Source organism: Cuculus canorus, chromosome 9, assembly GCF_017976375.1.
Source record: "Cuculus canorus isolate bCucCan1 chromosome 9, bCucCan1.pri, whole genome shotgun sequence".
Classification (NCBI taxonomy): Eukaryota; Metazoa; Chordata; class Aves; order Cuculiformes; family Cuculidae; genus Cuculus; species Cuculus canorus.
This window is the reverse complement of record NC_071409.1, coordinates 19,906,055-19,923,142: the sequence shown is the minus strand read 5'-3', so window position 1 is coordinate 19,923,142 and position 17,088 is coordinate 19,906,055. Positions and strand designations below refer to the sequence as shown.

At 37.8% G+C, this 17,088-nt stretch overlaps 1 protein-coding gene across 2 annotated transcripts in view; it reads left to right on the top strand.

Moving 5' to 3' along the window:
* The window catches only part of FNDC3B (fibronectin type III domain containing 3B), a 198,013-nt gene extending 181,192 nt beyond the window's left edge, over positions 1 to 16,821 (top strand). For both annotated transcript variants that reach the window (XM_054074615.1, XM_054074617.1), the window contains exons 24-26: positions 2,663 to 2,829; positions 6,102 to 6,229; positions 13,342 to 16,821. In XM_054074615.1, coding sequence (XP_053930590.1) covers positions 2,663 to 2,829; positions 6,102 to 6,229; positions 13,342 to 13,653 — 607 coding nt within the window. In that variant the 3' untranslated portion in view covers positions 13,654 to 16,821. The remainder of the gene's footprint in view (positions 1 to 2,662; positions 2,830 to 6,101; positions 6,230 to 13,341) is intronic.
* Positions 16,822 to 17,088: the final 267 nt, after the last annotated feature.

Genomic DNA, 17,088 nt, shown 5'->3' with positions numbered 1-17,088 from the left:
GACATGAGGAAAATTCTGCATTTTTGTAAAAAAAATCACTACTGTTTTGAAGTTAAAATGTTTCATCTCATGTTTCTTACATCATGATGTACATCTTCAAACATGATTAAAAAGCATTATTGTCATAGTGAAGCCTAACAGCAATTGAATTTCATTGACTTAGTAATTAGCCTTTCTTCTTCCAAAATTGGAAGCCCTCTGTCTTCAAAGATGGCTGAATCTCAGAAGTTTAAGTGTGCTTCCATTACAGTCTTGCATACTGAACATGGATGCAAGCTCCTCCATAATGGTTTTTGCTTTCATTACAGATGTTTTTTTGAGATGGAGAAGTAAAAAGAGGTGGAGATGGACACCAGATGGGAGTATTAGTCCAGTTTCCAAATGAATGGAGGTGGTCAAGTGTTTTGCCAGATTACTTTTTCAGTGTTATGAAGCCTTAATCATATTCAAAAGGTGACAGTGTAATTTGAGGACCAAGTCATTGGTATTCACCATGTAAATGTCTAATAAGTGTACTATCAGCCTAGACTGAGGGATGAGTGTGCTTGTGTGGTAGCTGGTAAGGTGTATGGATCCTCCCATGCTTACCTAGCCTCGCAGATGATTACGAAGAGAGCATTAGTCTAAAATACTGCATTGCATCTTTTATGCTATCTGTTGCCCTTGGATCAGGGCCAGAAGCAAGTCTCGGCACTTCAGTGAGTTCTGTAGCGGTTTATGAGCCAGCTGCCTGATTGAGCTATACGAAGTGGAGAGGAAGAGACAGAGTAGTCTTCTCTTTTCAGTCTTATTGCTGTCCTAAATACATGTGCTTTGTTCACTGTGCAGTGAATCCCAAGAAATCTTATTCCATGAGAGCAGGTCTGTGGCAGTCTTTTGAATTGTGCCATAGCTGCTTACGTGATCTTCAGATGTGGGACAGCAGGCAGTCCTTGAAACTGTATGACATAAAGTTGAAAAAAAATTCTTCTTTTTGGAAATTGGCTTTAAAATCTCCTCTTTAAAAACCTGTGAGTATGGATCTTTGATTTCCAATCAAGGTGAGGGGCTTACTGAAACCCCGTGTGGAGGTAGTAAGTCACATTAGTCCTCAGAGTACATTTCCGACAATTTAAATTACTCCAACATTTCTTTTTATTACAGATGATTCTTGATCTCTCTGTACTTCCGTGGATTTCAATCATGATGTAATATAAATTGATTCCTGTCCCTGAGAGCTAATGACAGACCCAGTCTCTTTGAAATGCTCAAATTGGTTATACTGTGTATCTCATGCAAAGCCAGAGAACTTATTATCCAGGATACAGCTAGCACCTAGATAGGGAGGTTAAAAACGAATCTCTTTTGTTGGCTTCCTGGTGATTTAAATCCACTGAAATGGTTAAGATATTTGAAGAAGTGTATTAAATCATAAAAAAAAAGAGCCCTGTGTGGTCCTATACAGTGAATTTTATGTTCTCCAGATTCAGGACTATTTGAAGTTAAGACCTTGTTCACCAGTGGAGGCTTAGCAGGTTGATGCAAGATGCTGGGTGCTTCCTCTTTGTTTATCCTCATTCTCTTCAGCACCCAAGGGGTCAGGATCTTAGTTAGGAATTGCTGGCTGACAGGGAACTGGTACTGAAAAGCATTTATCTGAGCAGAACAATTGAAAATGTAAGTCAACCTGTACTTCTCTTTTTTTTTCTTTTTCTTTTCCTTTTTGTCAATTAAGTGACATTGATTTTTGTTTTGCACTACATTGTTGGACATTGTGTGTGTTGATGTTTGATCTTGTCAATGGAAGTTTATTGGACCGCACTTCCTTGTGTCCTTTCTTCTTCTCAGCCTGCTCTCTAGTACAGGTGTCCCCCAGCGCTCCTAGCTGGCAGCCTTTTCCATCCACCTCACTATATTGCTTCTCCTGTGCCTTTTCATTTACAGACCACCGGGTATGCTCTGTGAATCTGTTTCTGCTGTTTGGCCGTCTTCAGTCTGTGAACTTTTCAAAGCTTGGAAATGTGTGCTATCGTACGCTTACATTACATAATCTGTATGTTCTGATTTAAACAGAGTTAATTCTGGCTTAAGATGGCACAGATGAGTGTTGGAAGTGGTCTTTTGGTCTTAGTGTGCAAATCATAGTATGGGTTGAGATTGGAAGGGTCCTCAAAGCCCATCCAGTTCCAACTCCCCTGCCGTCGGCAGGGACACCTCCCACACTAGATCAGGCTCCTCAAGGCCCCATCCAACCTGGCCCTGAACACTTCCAGGAATAAAGTCCAAATAAAGCAATAAAGGATTCAAAGAATTAATCTTGTTTTAAGCATGCTTCTAAGCCAGCAGCGCACACAGTGTATTGTGGCAGAACACAGGCTGGATCTGTTCTGATTACTCAGTAGTAGAAAATGCATTGATGGATGTTTTTCCTGAATAATTCACATAATCATTTTGTAAGGTAAGTATGTTGCAAAACAGACAATGAGCATCTGTTTTCCTTAGCCTACTAATCGTTCTTAGTGTGTTAATAACATGCTGGTCTTGTACCTGTCTTGTAACAGCTCTGCAAAGCGCGTTGTGCCAGTTTTCACTGTATGGATACCTTGTATGGATACATGTGTAGTAGTCAGAAATGTCAGTACCACTGCAGTGTAATACATGTTCATATTTTTATTGCTTCTAGGTTTATTCCAATTTATAGGGGACCAAGTCATACGTACAAGATACAAAGGCTGACAGAATCCACTTATTACTCATTCAGAATACAGGCAGTCAATGATGCTGGGGAGGGACCTTTCTCAGAAGTATGTACCTACTGCACAACTAAGTCAGTCCCACCTGCAATCAAAGGTATGTAAGAGATTTTTTTACATATATGTGTGTAACATGTAATTACCTCTAAGTATGCAGTGAATTTGTAAAGGTTAACATAAGTTTGCAATAACATAAATACAAGCAGTGCAAACTGATTTTTTATATTTTTCCTGAAATGTGAAGTTATGTTACAGTAGGTAGCTAAATTATCACTCAGAAAAGTCATGTGAACAATATAAATGTTATACCAGTCACTGTTGTTATACATAAACTGTTAATATGCTGCAGCTAATAATAATGTTTATCAGGGGATTGCTCTGGATTACCGCACTTCTATAAGGGATGCAACACCTTTAGTGTCTATGTATACATACCAATGTAAGAGTTAGTAAAGTTGTTTTAAGTTGTGTAAGTGATGTTCAATGTAGCTCTTCAGAGTTTATTTTTCCTTTCATTTATAAAATTAATAGTGATATTTCACATACATAATGCATTAGATTCTTTATCTCACTTAACATGTGTTCCACTAGAAGAACAAAAGGCCTGATTAAATTAAGTTTTGTAATGAAACGTCTTTTATTGAGTGTAAATTTTGGCCAAAGTAATTTTACTCCTTCCTTCCAAGGAGAACTATTATGAAGGCAGCAGATTGGCTCTATTGGCTGTCAGATAAACTGAGCTGAAATCAGGTGCACCTTTTTTCCCCAGGTGTTTAAAACTCCTTTTTTTTCCAGTGTGCTTAAAACTCTTTTGTCAAGCAATGCTATTTACTGTGAAAAACATTAACTGTTAGGTTGTCAGATGGGTTTCATTTGCTTGGCTGTATTTAAAATCTGACTTTGGTGATTTTCACACTATTCGTGGTCAAAGATTTAGAGAAGAGAAAATACTCCTGGGGTATAACTTCCCTAGTCCCAGGAGGAACAAGTCTCGAACACAGAGAAGAAAATGTGAGGAGATTGGCTTCACTACAGTAAAACCAGCATATGCAAGTATCCCACTGTCAGTTCTGCCTGGATCTGGATATCCCTGGTTTTCGGCATCTGCTTTGATGCTGTTTCTGGAAGAAGATATCTTGATGTGTTTGGTGTAGAAGTTTGAGGATAAATAGGCTTACCCAAAGGTCAGTTATCCTGATTCAGCTGTAAGCTATGCTACTCAGCCAAGCCAAGTGAGCTCATGCTTGATGAACCAGGCTGGCATAGATGACGGTAGCAGAGAAGGTGTACTTTACAGTTTTAGCATCTGCAAGTTGTTGGAATGACTGGGCACAGGCACCTGCCACTTGTGAATGCTGAGTCCACGTTGCTGTTGCTTGTCTTAGCTGCACTAAGTGGATAAAACTGGCAAAGGGATGCTGACATGCACCGTAGTCACATTTTCATTTTGTTGGAGAGAAATCTATTTTATTAAATTCAGATCTCACCTAGGTTTTGTTTTGAACTCCCTGCCTGCCTATTTAGCTCCTGTTAAATATGACTCATGCTCATGAATATCAAGCAGTTAAGATACGGTGCAAATACTCGGTCCTGTGTGGGCTGGGACTACAAGTACATGACAAAATACTGGCTTACACAGAGCAAAGGGCGCAACAAAAGCTGCATTAATGAACACTGTGAGGAGGTAAAACAGTGGGGAAAAGAGATCTGTTGTGGCAAAATAGTGGTGTTGATTCCCTTCCATGTTTGCAGCAATACAAAAGCACATAGGTGCTAAACTTGGTGTGTTTTTTCCTGTATCAGAAGCACATGTTTATTCTCCTGTAAACTATCCTAATTACTCACGTACTGATGCCAGCCCTAAAAATAGCACTATTGTTAATGGCAATATTTTGTAAGCATCAGACAAAAATCTGCGTGTATTGGGGTAAGGGAAGATAATTGAGAATGTTGTTGTCAGCTGAGATGAAGGTGTCTATTATCACACTCTCAACACTAGCAGATGTGCAAGGAGAGGCAAATGGATATTGATTACATTTGGGTCTTTGTATGATTCATGTGTTCCTCTTGGGTGCTAACAAATTAGTCCAAAATTCATGTAATGTATGCAGCAGCAGCATTTGTTTCTTTGATAGACTCTCCTGTTGTCTGTTTTCGTAATGTTGGGAATCTATATTACCTTTAATAAGCTCATGTCCTTGCACGTGCACATGTTAACTACTCAGCAAAGTGTTCGGTGCCTGTTTTTCTCCTTGTTCCATTTTGTGGTCATGTGCTTGCTTGCTCTGCCTGATCGAGAGGTTGATAGACCCTGGAAGCTGTTGTAGTTGGTTTGATGCCTTCCAGTGGCAGATGCTTAGTTGTACATATAAACATGTTGCTGCTGTTAGTACTCTGCTCGGCTCACCTGCAAGCTTGCTGTCAGGCATAGCGTACAGTGTCTTTCAGCATTCAGCTGGTGAGAGATCCTTTGCCAAGGACAGCAGTATTGCAACAGCTGACAAATTTAATTGCTTAGAGTTCTAGTGAAAACATTAGTCTAAGCCTGGGTGGAAATAACCGTTCTGATCATCTGAATGTTCAGCACAGAATTAGATACCAGTCCAAACCTTTAAAATTATGCTTGCACTTTTGCTTCTCAGGCTGGACCTAATCTGTACTAGAGAAGATTATTGAGCTTCCCTTCTCATATTCCTTCTCCCTTTTTTCCTGAATGATGTGTTTGATATTATTTTTCTCTTTCATGATGTGTTGCATGGAGGAATACGCAAGCATCTCTGCTGGCCTAGGTTCTTGCTCAGAACTTCACAAAATTGCTGCTTTTATTAATGCTGGTGTAATTAGTGCATTGGCTTCTGCTTTGAAAAATGACTGCACAGCATTGCAATTGAATTTTAAAGTTCCAAGGTTTTTATCACATCCACTCCCCCTTTCTAGTGGCTCACACAGCTGACAAATGAAAGATGCTGTAACAGCTCACTGTCCTACAGAAGTGATTGGGGTCCTAGAGTAAACTTCTTAGGAACTTGTTAATCAGCTCTAAATTGCACTCAATTTTCTGTTGATAGTTTGTTATTGTTTAATACTATAAGAATCCTGAACTGTTTCATCAGGCAAGACTGTCCTGAAATAACTATGACTTTTGAATTACTTAAAAATCCAGCCTTAGTTTTACTTCTTTCATACAGTGGTGAAAGCAATTTGATTTTTGGCCACCTAATTATAGTACAAATTATGCGCTGCTAACCCCTGTGATGTCCTGAAGTGCTCTTTTAAAAATGTTCTTGTATATATTACAGTGCGTGTAATATCAACAAGCTTTCAATGCAGTCTTTATATTAAATGTGTTAACATTTAATTTTATTGTAGCCCCTCGAGTGACACAGTTGGGAGGAAACACCTGTGAAATTACCTGGGAAATGGTCCCACCTATGAAGGGAGATCCTGTTGGTTATGTTCTGCAGGTACTGGTTGGAAGAGAATCTGAATACAAGCAGGTAGGAAAATGGTCTCACTTTAATATTGCTAAATTGATGATATGATGGAAATGGTTTTGAACATTTGCTGTGCTGCTTCTTTCTGCTGTATTGAATTACACTCTATGGTAATGCGTCATGAACTTTGGTAAAGGTTAAGTCAAAATTAAAGGCTGTAATGGGTTGTTTTCTCCCCAGAGGGAGTATATAGAACATCATTACCTTATTGGAGTGATTTGTGCTCTTTCTGTGGTTAATCACCATTTCTAACTGAACTAACCTTTGCAAAGTTACAATTCTGTCCACCCATGCTTTCTTCTGGACTAACTGTGCTAACCATTGCCTGAAGATGGAGTAGGTAGATGATCTTCCTCTTTCACTAAGCCATTTCCTAAATCCTCCATCAACTTTTAAGTGGTTTCTTCAGGCGTCCCATTCCTGTCCAAGATTTCGATGCGTGTATGTGCAACTGCTGTATACCAGCTGCCCCACAAGCTGTGTCCTTCCTTGCACCGAGGAAACAAAGCGAATGAAGTATGGCTGATTCTTCTTTCCTTGTCTCTTGATTAGAGATCACCAGTGGATGTTTCCCCAGAGCACCTGAAATGTGTCAACTCACTCACTGCTAGATCTTTTATTTCATCTATCACACCTCTGACTGTGTGATTTATGGTGCACTTCATCTGTGCCCTGTCTTCTCCCTGGCCTTTATTTCATTGTCATATAGATTCCAAATAGGTCCAAATTAGGGAATGAGATGTTAAAACTGAAATATAGTTATTAAAGAAGTGGATAAGGTAGTACTTTGCAACTGTCTTTGCTCCTCTTCAGTCTGTTTTTGACATTAATGAGTTAGCAAAATAACATGGATAAATGCGAGACAATTCATGTGAGTGATAAAGATACAGAAACCTTTTGGTTTTGTCGTGAAACATTTTTGGTGGTGGTATAGGTAATAAAACTACTGTGTACTGTGTTGGCGTCATAATGTTAGTGATAAGTAGATAAGTGGATGCATTTCCCTGTTGTGTGTTACAAAGTGGCGTTGATGTATGACATCCATGTACAGCTGTGCTTGAAATGTTCTGGATCTCCTTGGGGAGAATTAGGCATGGCTTCATGTTCCTTTAAGGGAGATGGTGGCTTAATCTTCCCAGTGAACAAATTTAGTATGAAAAAGCCCAGCAATAAAGGCTTGAGTTTTCATGAGTTACTTTGTAGAAGTTCCTGGTAGAGATGCTCAAAGCTGACACTCTGACTTCTGCTGTTGCACTGGCTAATAACCAGCCGGGGAAAAGAGGGAGAGTTCCACTGTTTCATGGTCTCAGAAATCAGTTTCCCTCATCAAAATTATTTGTCTTCATCACAAATGTGTCATCTCAACACTGGGGCGCATCGCTGGCTTACTGTAGCTGTGTATGCTTTCTCTTAGCTCCTGTTATAGGAATAGGAGATAAAATACAGCAATGTCTTTCAGTGGTTTTCTGGCTAATGCATTTCACTTTCCCTTTGCTCTGGCATGCGTGTGATCACATTAGATGAAAAGTAATTTTAGGGATATGTTAATTACTTTTTAATTGGAAGTCCTAAATTTACTTTTAAATCTATTTTGTTCTCTGCAAGTCACACACGTATTTTGCATATGTATCTCAGGGGACATATTATATTAGAGAAGTTTTGCAAATTGTTTTGAAGGGTTGCACAAATGAAAAATACTGTAGGTTTTCAGGCTATTATATAAACCCATGAGCAGCAACAGTGTCTTGAGGGGCTGGAGTTCCTATAGCAGTTGCCAGTGCATTATGCAAGAACCAGAGAGAGCATGGCTGGATAAGAAGGAGGAAAATAGCTATATGGAATAATTTTTTATGTCCCACTGGCATGGAAATACATGCAACAAGTACCTATTTCAAGATATTTATGGGCTGTGCAGGACTTCATATCAAATGTAGGATCACTCATCCTCAAATGTTTTTACCTTCACTCACGCTCTAGGCCACAGTTGTCTCTGTTGTGCAGTGTTTTTTACACCAGCCCAAATGCAGATAACAAGAATTTCGTAGAATAAAAAAAACACATTTAAAATTACCTTAAAATTGAAACTTTTCAAATAACCAACATACAAAGCTGTTTCTTTGTTCCAAGTCTGTAATCATGTCAATGGCTCATGTTAATGAAGCAATTTAAAGGCAACCATTTAAGGCAAACTCTTGAACAGCTTTAACTAGAAAGACGTTACAGATCCAGGGAGCCACATCTTCCTGTTTGCTCCCAGTCGCTTTACTTCAGATGGATATAGCTGATAGAGGACCAAAACCAGTTTCCTTATTTTATCTTAAAGCATTAATTCTTGCTTTCAGTGTTTAAATGAGTAAAACCTTATAAGTGTAAGTTCATGTATGAGTATCTCTGGAGCAGAACAAACAGATTGAAGTGTAAAGCATTTATGAAGCATTATCGTGCAAGGCAGAAATCAACATGATGATGCACATCAGTCTATTTTTTTGCATAGAGAAGGGGAAAATGTTTGATATTGGTCTGTGTTTCTCTCCCAGGAAGTTTTGCAAAGATATTGTTATCCACATTAGACAGCAATGTGACTTCTGTGATACTGGCTTAGCATTCATACTCTGTTATGTATTTTAAAGTGGTCCAATGGCGTTTTATTAACAAGAATGTTGTTAGCTTTACGTAGTAGGTGATAGTCTCTTCATCCAAATAAAGGCTTGGAAAAGGTAGACCCTATCATTGTGAAAACTCAATTAGAACTTTTTAATTGTGAATGCGCTTGACTTCCTAAAAAGCAACTGTGTCCCATGATGATGTGGGGAACAGTTGCACACAAAATGACACAGTGCTAAGCACAGGGTCTCCCTGAACTCGATTAGAAAGCTCACACAAGTCCTTACTCAGGCAGCACCGATGTGCCATGTGATTCCTATTCCTGGAAAAATTTTGCATTGCAGATCTTGATCCAGCTCTTTGCTAGGAAGATTTAGCTCCCTGAAAACTGTGTTAAAAATTGCTAAATACTCCTTTTCCCAACTCTTAAGTGATGTGTTCTTTTTTTTCAGTGTTTGTACACTTTATCTATGTGGACACTTCAAAAAGCAGTGGCATTATGACATTACAGTTCTTTTTGGGAAAACAAGTTTTCCTTGTTTACAAATCAGGATGTAAGTCATAGCAGGTTGCAGTGTCCCAGGTCTGTTTTTCTGTTTCTTGCAGTTTCAACTAGCAGAGCTTGTTCAGAACTTAGCTTTCAAGTGTTAAAATCGTCTCCAGCATTGCAGTTTCAATCTGGAGCCTGGGGAGCAGCCTGGCTTGTGCAGCGCAGGAGCTGGAGCTTGGGATAACAGTTGTAACACTCAGCACCTGAAGTTTTAGTTTCCCAATTGAGCAGCTCTGGGTTATTGAATCACCAAGGAGCCACTCTTCATAAGAGCTGTCCATGTGAAGTGAGAGCTGAGTTTTAAAGCTTCTTTATCTGTAAATTGTTTGCCAGCAAGGCAAAATGTTCTACCTTTGAAATTGCTGAGATTTTGGAGGCAATGGTGTTTAATCAGCTTCTGCCACCTCTCTTCTGGGAGAAAAGTGTCCCCAAATACTTTCCTGAAGAAGGAAATACATGGATAGGATACGCTGGGTGTGTAAAAATCCCCCAGCAATGCTCTCAGAAGCCTAATGGAGTCTACACCGAGGTGGATGCCTGGAGAACCCAGTTGATCTTCCCAAGCTGTGATTTTTATTATTGTTTTTAATTTGTTTTAGACTTTGTAGACACGCAATCTCTGAAACCTATTCAGTGCACTGTTAATTTGTGTAAATCAGCAAAAAAAATATTTTCCTTCTCTATTTTAAATAGCAAGTCCAAGCACTTGTACTGTTGCATGCCAAAATACAACACAATTGTACAGTATGCACTAGTGCAGTATTATTAGCGCTACCTCTTGATGCCTATTTTGTTTCATGAAATTGAAACCTGCCTCTGATTCTTGATCTTCGTATAACCACACATAATAAGCTTTTATTAAATACCCTGGTCATTGCAGTGGAGTGTAACAACCAGGCAAGGTTATCTTACGCTTTCCAGAGTGTCACTTATAGGGCAACTCTGGCTGTCATTTTTATTATTTGGAGAAGAGGAGATGTGGAATTATTTAGTGACATCAGTGAAACTGAGAAGTATTTGCCTACAGGAATTCTCTGAGCTGCCTGGCTTGATCAATAGGATCAAATGCCATAAGAGGCTGCAGCAGAACTTTATTATTACTCGTGATGTTATTTTCATCGAGGAAGCCAGGCAAAAAGCTCATCATGTTTTTATCATATTCTCAGGTACCTAAACAGAAACACTGTTCTTAGGAACTGAAAGTGAGAAATTGTATAGCCTTTTTACTTTGACTTGTTGGCCAACAAAGCGTAATGTTACATGTAGACAGGTATGCGGCTTTCTGCAGCTATATGTGGTTCAAAATTTGTTTAGCAAAAGTTTGTTGTAATAATTAGGCACAATAACTTTTTGCCTGTCGCTGAGAAAGAAAATAGATCCACTGGTGCTAAATACTCATCAAACCACTGAAAGCAGGGTGATTTCCACCACTCCCCTAGCTCTAGTGCAGATAATGTTTTGTCTTTATCATTAGTGAATATTTAATCATGTATTCAATGTACTTTTGACTGTTTTTGAAACTTTAACGATGCACACTTCACTCACTTGACTGTCTTGCCCTTTTCTGAGAAGCACTGTTGACTAGCTGGCTTGAATAAACTTGGTCATCTATGTTTATTGGACTGTAATGAAGATACAGGTCTTGGATTTAGTCAGACTTAGCCTCCAGTTACACTGGTATTCACCACTGACGGAACAGAACAAGTGAAAAAATCCAATTAACTGGATAGGTTTTTTTCATTGCAAAGACAGGTTGTATGTGTGCAATCCCTAGTATCTGTTAAAAGTTATTTGTGAAGATTAGATTTTAAAGTTTTTATTAAATGTCATTATTTGAATTTTCTGGATTTTTATTTTGTTTTAATATGATCTTATTAGTTGCAAAGTTTCATTTATGGCAAAACCTTCTGATTATACATTTTTTAATGAAATTATTAATTACAACAGTGCCAGAAAACATACCTTGCTTACAGTTGTTTTGTAAGGATAGATTTATCTCTTGAGAGTCTAAAGAAATGGGAGCTAGTCAAGTCCTCTAAGTGGAAGAACCCCAACTCCGGTCCTGTGGAAGAGCACATCCTTTTCTAATTACTTGCTGAACCTACGTTTACATGGCAAATGTCTGCAACTTTTTTTGCCTGATCACTTATATCTGAGATTAAACTGAAGTATTAACCTTCTACAAGATGCAGCATTGATGGTGGAATAGGTGGACAATTGCCCACAACAGGTGAATATTAGAAATGGAATTGCCATTGCAAAACAGAGTGGCAGAGACATTCCAAGAATGAGATACACTTTGGAAATGGATGTTTTCAGCCTTCATGTTATTTCCGTGGATCACTACAGCACTTGCAGGTTTGTTTTCCCTTCAGGCACTGTTTTACTGCAACTTAATGACTCACTTCTCATTGGCTCTGGGAAGCCAAAGATGATAAGACAGGCAGCAGTGCATAGCAGTGGTTAATTGCAGAGATTTAGAGTATGAATTTGTTGTATTCCTATCACCTGAGCTAGAATGAACTTCCTCTGAATGCTGAGCATGTTTTAGGATGGTAACAATTTTGATTAAACGTTGCTTCTCAAGTTATGCCTCGGGGCCAAGAAATATGAGCCAGTTAGGGGGCTTCTCCTTAGTCTGGAAATTCAGGTTCAACATCATTCAGACTATATTTGGATAAACCATGGAAGTTCGAAGGGAGGGAAGAGAATGAATGGAAGGAAAGCTTTAGTCTTTCATCCCAGACTTCAAGAAATCAACGACCAGCTTTTTAAAAGAGGGGGCAAACATAGGCAGGAAAGCTGGACTTTCTAAGTGATACTTAGATGAATATGTCTCTTCTTTTTCCTCCTGTATTTCTTACTCTAGGATAACACGCAGGAAGTTCTCCATCAACTCAAGTTTAATTTCACTCTTCTTACCCTTTTCCAAGTTGAGTTCTTAACTTCAGGAGGGCAACAATGCTCTCATCCTTCCGCTCCCACAGCGGGAAGAAGGAAACCAACTAAATACACCAAGAAAGTAGTACCTTAATTTTGAGATTTTTTTTCCAGCAGAAACAGGCATTTTGTGACATGTTTTTCATTTCATAAATACTAGTTTCAAGAGCCCTCCGTTACATAAATTGTTGACTGGTTGTTTTCAGAGTTCATAAATGTTACCAGTGGTCTTTTTCTATTTAAGTCACAGAAGCGTCTCTTAGATGTTCAATTATCTCTCTTCTTTCTCATAATGTGACTCATGCTCTCTGAGTCATACACTACCTACATTTGATTAATATAAATACATGAAGGGTTTGGATTGCTAAAGAATGAAACACAGTGCAGCCAAGAGGAGCTTTTTTGATACCTCAATAATATTTTATCATTTCCACGATTCTGAAAGCATAATTTCTGGCAAAATTCCTGACTCTGGAGAGAAATGTGAGGAAAGTACATTAAAATAATATTTATAACCTATTTTATGATTATGCAACAAATGTTTTCCAGTAACCTTAGTTTGCAGGCTTTCTTCTTATTGGGGTCATGCATGATGCTTAGGTCTTAGACATGTTCTAAACATAGAGTCACGTTTTAAGAGTAGAGAACTATGTTTGTAGTATTTATCACACCCACAAAAGATGAGCAGGTAGTACATCTTACGATTGATACGTTGTCTGAAGCCTTGTCTGTCCTTGAGTGCACTGACTCTGAACACTCTGTATTGAGACCTCCCATGGTTGAACATCTCTTACATAGTCCTCCTCATGCCTCTATTTTTCCAAAACCTGCATTGACCTGTGAGTTCTTCCCATGAGAGTTGCAACAACTATTTCCTTCCAAGACATAGACTTGATCTAACTTTCTGGCCCAAATCCTTGCAAGATCTAACGTTATTCCGTTTTTTAATTGTTTGGTGCTACGAAAGGAGAAGATTGTCTTGCTCTTTGTATTTGACTGTGGTTGTTATTTTGTTTTGAAGGTGTACAAGGGAGAAGAGACCACATTCCACATCTCAGGCCTTCAAGTCAACACAGACTACCGGTTTCGCGTCTGTGTCTGCCGCCGGTGCTTGGATACCTCACAGGAACTTAGCGGACCTTTCAGCCCATCCGTTGCCTTTATGCTTCAGCGAAATGAGATCATGCTTGCAGGAGAAATGGGAAGCATAGATGATCCTAAGATAAAGAGCATGATTCCTACTGATGAACAGTTTGCAGCCCTCATTGTTCTTGGCTTTGCAAGTTTGTCAATTATATTTGCCTGTATATTACAATACTTCTTTATGAAGTAGAGAATTCAATGGAAGTTTGAGATACAAATTTAACTAATGCTACGCATTATAATCCACACATTTATTCAGATATTCTTTTTTTTTTAAAATCTTTTTGTTCTACCATACATTTTATATACTTCTCTTGTTTTTACAGTTCTAGCTTGAAGAAAGATAAATCAGTGTTTTGATGCACCTTTTTGAAATTCAAAACTAGGAAGTGGTCAAACTGGAGCAACAAGCAAACCAGAAACCAAAAGCAAGGTTTTTTCCTTCACAGTTTCAAAATTGTCACCGATTTGCCTTTTCAATGTTATGTTTTTTTCACTGAAGCTCTTACAGTCTCTTATTTTATCGTACTATTTAGGAAATTTTAATCATGAGTCACTTTTTTTGTTTCTTCTTTTTCCTTCTAAACATTAGTCACAAGTGTGTGTAGTGGTAAGACTAGGATACAGTGTTAGTCAACAGTACCAGGTTTTCCTTGAGCAGTATTAGCAATGTTGCCTATGAATTATTCACTACGTGTGCCCCATTTTTGTCAAGATAAAACATCAGTAGTTATTTTAACTGTTTAGTGCATTTAAATCAGAACAATATCCTGCAGTCAAAACTTGTTTAACTATGTTATTTTTACAGTTACAGTATAAACTGCCTGTATAAGAAATCAAATAACCAAACTGCATATAAATTATGAAGCATTATAGATTTTTTCTTACCATTTTGATTCCTAGCAGTAATTTTAAGTAAGAGGGCATTGTGCAATAGTTAGTTATTCCCATGTTCAGCTATTTAAAAGCTGCTTTAACTTGTCTGTTTGTCACTGTATATAACTATTCCTAATCTAATACTAGATATTATTCTATTATGTTCAGCCTGATTTATATGGTTAGAGCTGGTGGCAGCTTACTGCCTCTACTGAATTAGATGAGATTTACACTCGATGTAAGCAAACTTCACTGTCAGTTGATTTAATTATTATTACTAATTTGGAGGGGTATCCATTGTATGGAACTTCCTTAGAGGTATCAAAAAATGAGATCTGTTTAGTTTAGGTAACTTAAATGGGTGTCTGTGCTATTCTTACCACAGGGATAATTGAAATAACTTGGTACATGGCAAAGTTCCTGCAGAGGAAGAGTCCCTGCTCTGATGGGAGTTCCCCCCTCCTCCTGCCCCTTCCCAGACACACATTCTAATCCATCAAGATATTAGGTTTTTAACTTTTGAGTCATTGGATTATTTATGTTAAGTCAACATTGTGTGCGTACCTCAGGGACATAAATGAGCTGGAGGTGCAAATAGATTCCAAAAGGGTGCAACAGACACAGTGTATTTCCCTGCCTCTTGTTTTTGTATATTTTTGCTACTTGGTTTTGCTTTTGTCCTAGCTATTTTGTGCTCTGTCTCCATTGTCTAAGATTCAGTGTCCTGTACTAGCATAATATTCCCTTAACCAAAGTAATGGGGAAAAAAACAACATTATTTTTGTCTTAGGTTTATTTATACTATATACTGCATACAGTACTTTAAATACCAATTACAGTGCAATCTTTTATTTATTGTAAAAAAAAAAATAATAAAAAATAAAAAGTGTACTTATGTACTAATCCCCTCCCATCCCTCTCCGTAGCATGTTACATTTTGTCTGTTTTATACTGTTGTACTTTAGGTCAACTTTTTACCTGGCAGCATTCCTAGTATTATTAATCTTCTTACATTTTGTTGTGTTTTTGAAGGTGGAAGCATCTAGTACATTAAATGCCAAAAAAAAAAAACATTATCAGTGATTCAAACGTTTACATGTATCCAAAAAACATAATCATCTCTGGAAAGAAAGTGCTCAGATCATTGAATTATTCTGTGTGCCTCTCTAGATGTAGCAAATATTAGAAATGTTCTGTATTTTGTCATTGACTATAATTAGTTTAATTTAGCCTTGCAAACTAATGGCATTGAGCTAAATATATATATTTTTCTGTTTTTGCCAAAGTCATGGCTTGTCAAATTTATTTACATCTTATTTAAATCTATTTGTGATATGAAACTTTGTGACCTTGCATTTGTATTTTGTGAGCAAAACATATCCGGCTGTCTTCAGTGGGAGGGGGAAAAGAGTGTATTTTTTAAAACAATGAAAAGATCGCTAGTTTGGAAACCCAGAAATTTGAATAGATTCCCTTTTTTATTTTTGGAATATTGTTTCAGCAGTGCTGCTATGAAATCCAAGCTTGACACCTTTTTTAAAAAACCCTACTTTAATAAATAAGAAAAGAGAACCTTCCTTGTTTTAGATGATCTGATCGATTTTGTAAGTTTGAAGTACAAATAATACTAAAAGCAGTGAGCAGAAGTGTAGAGAAAAGCAATCGGTTACACTTGAAGCATTTCCGTCATTGCTGATTGTTTAGTGTCCATTATAATCACACTAATGAGAATGCCCAGTCCAGCTCTGAGGCTATCAGAGAAAGTATTCCGTGGGCCCTAAAGAAGTTAATTCGTTATTATTTTAGTTTGTGTATTCTGCCATAGTGATTTGATTGTCATTCATATATTAACCACAAAATAAAGCCTCACAGATCTGAAACCGTTCCTGTTGTGGTTTCCGTAACCACTGACCCACCGTTTGTTGATGCCTTGTCTTTTCCCATGCATCTTGATGCCCTTTAATCCAGCAATATCAGGCATTGATTCCACCCCCAGGGCTCTCTGATCTCCAAGAAACTATGAACAACAACGAAAAAAAAAAAGGTAGAGTGAAACACTAAATATTTAAAACCCTTAAGGAAGGAGAGATGTTTTTATATTGTTCCACCTCTGTCTTTATGAACTTGAAATGTTTTCTAATCCTGTTTGTTGGCTACAGTAGCTCAGTATTCAGTGTCACAATTGAAAAGTGCCCTAACTGAATGTGTATGAACCTTATCCTTGCACAGTTCTTTAAATTGAAAGAAATAAAATGTTTTTACCTCACTGTGGGAACATACATTCCAAGCTTTTCAACTTTAAAAAAAAATAATCATGTTTTCTTGTATTGTAAATTTTAGACTATTTCATATGCATTCTATTAAAACTGCCATATCAATTTTAATGTATAGATTTTGCAAATACTACACTATGTATGTAAGACTTAACTGTATCTGTAGTGTATATGTAATATATTTATGCCCAATAAATGTTTTAATTCTTTCTGATATTACCAGGAGTTTGTCTTCATGTGGCCCCTTTCCAGTAGGTCACTGGCATTGCTGCAGCCTGTAGCAGGAGTGGGAGCCCTGAGTTTAACTCAGGATGTTTCTGATTTGTAATTGAAATTATTTTGTGTTATTCATAAAGCATTTGTTGGTGCATTTCAGCAGTTTATGGCATCATCTTTTTTTAGACTGAGCTAAATACACGGCAGATTGCTACTTCTCCTGCTGCAAAGCTGAAGTTCAGCCATGCTGTTACCTGTAT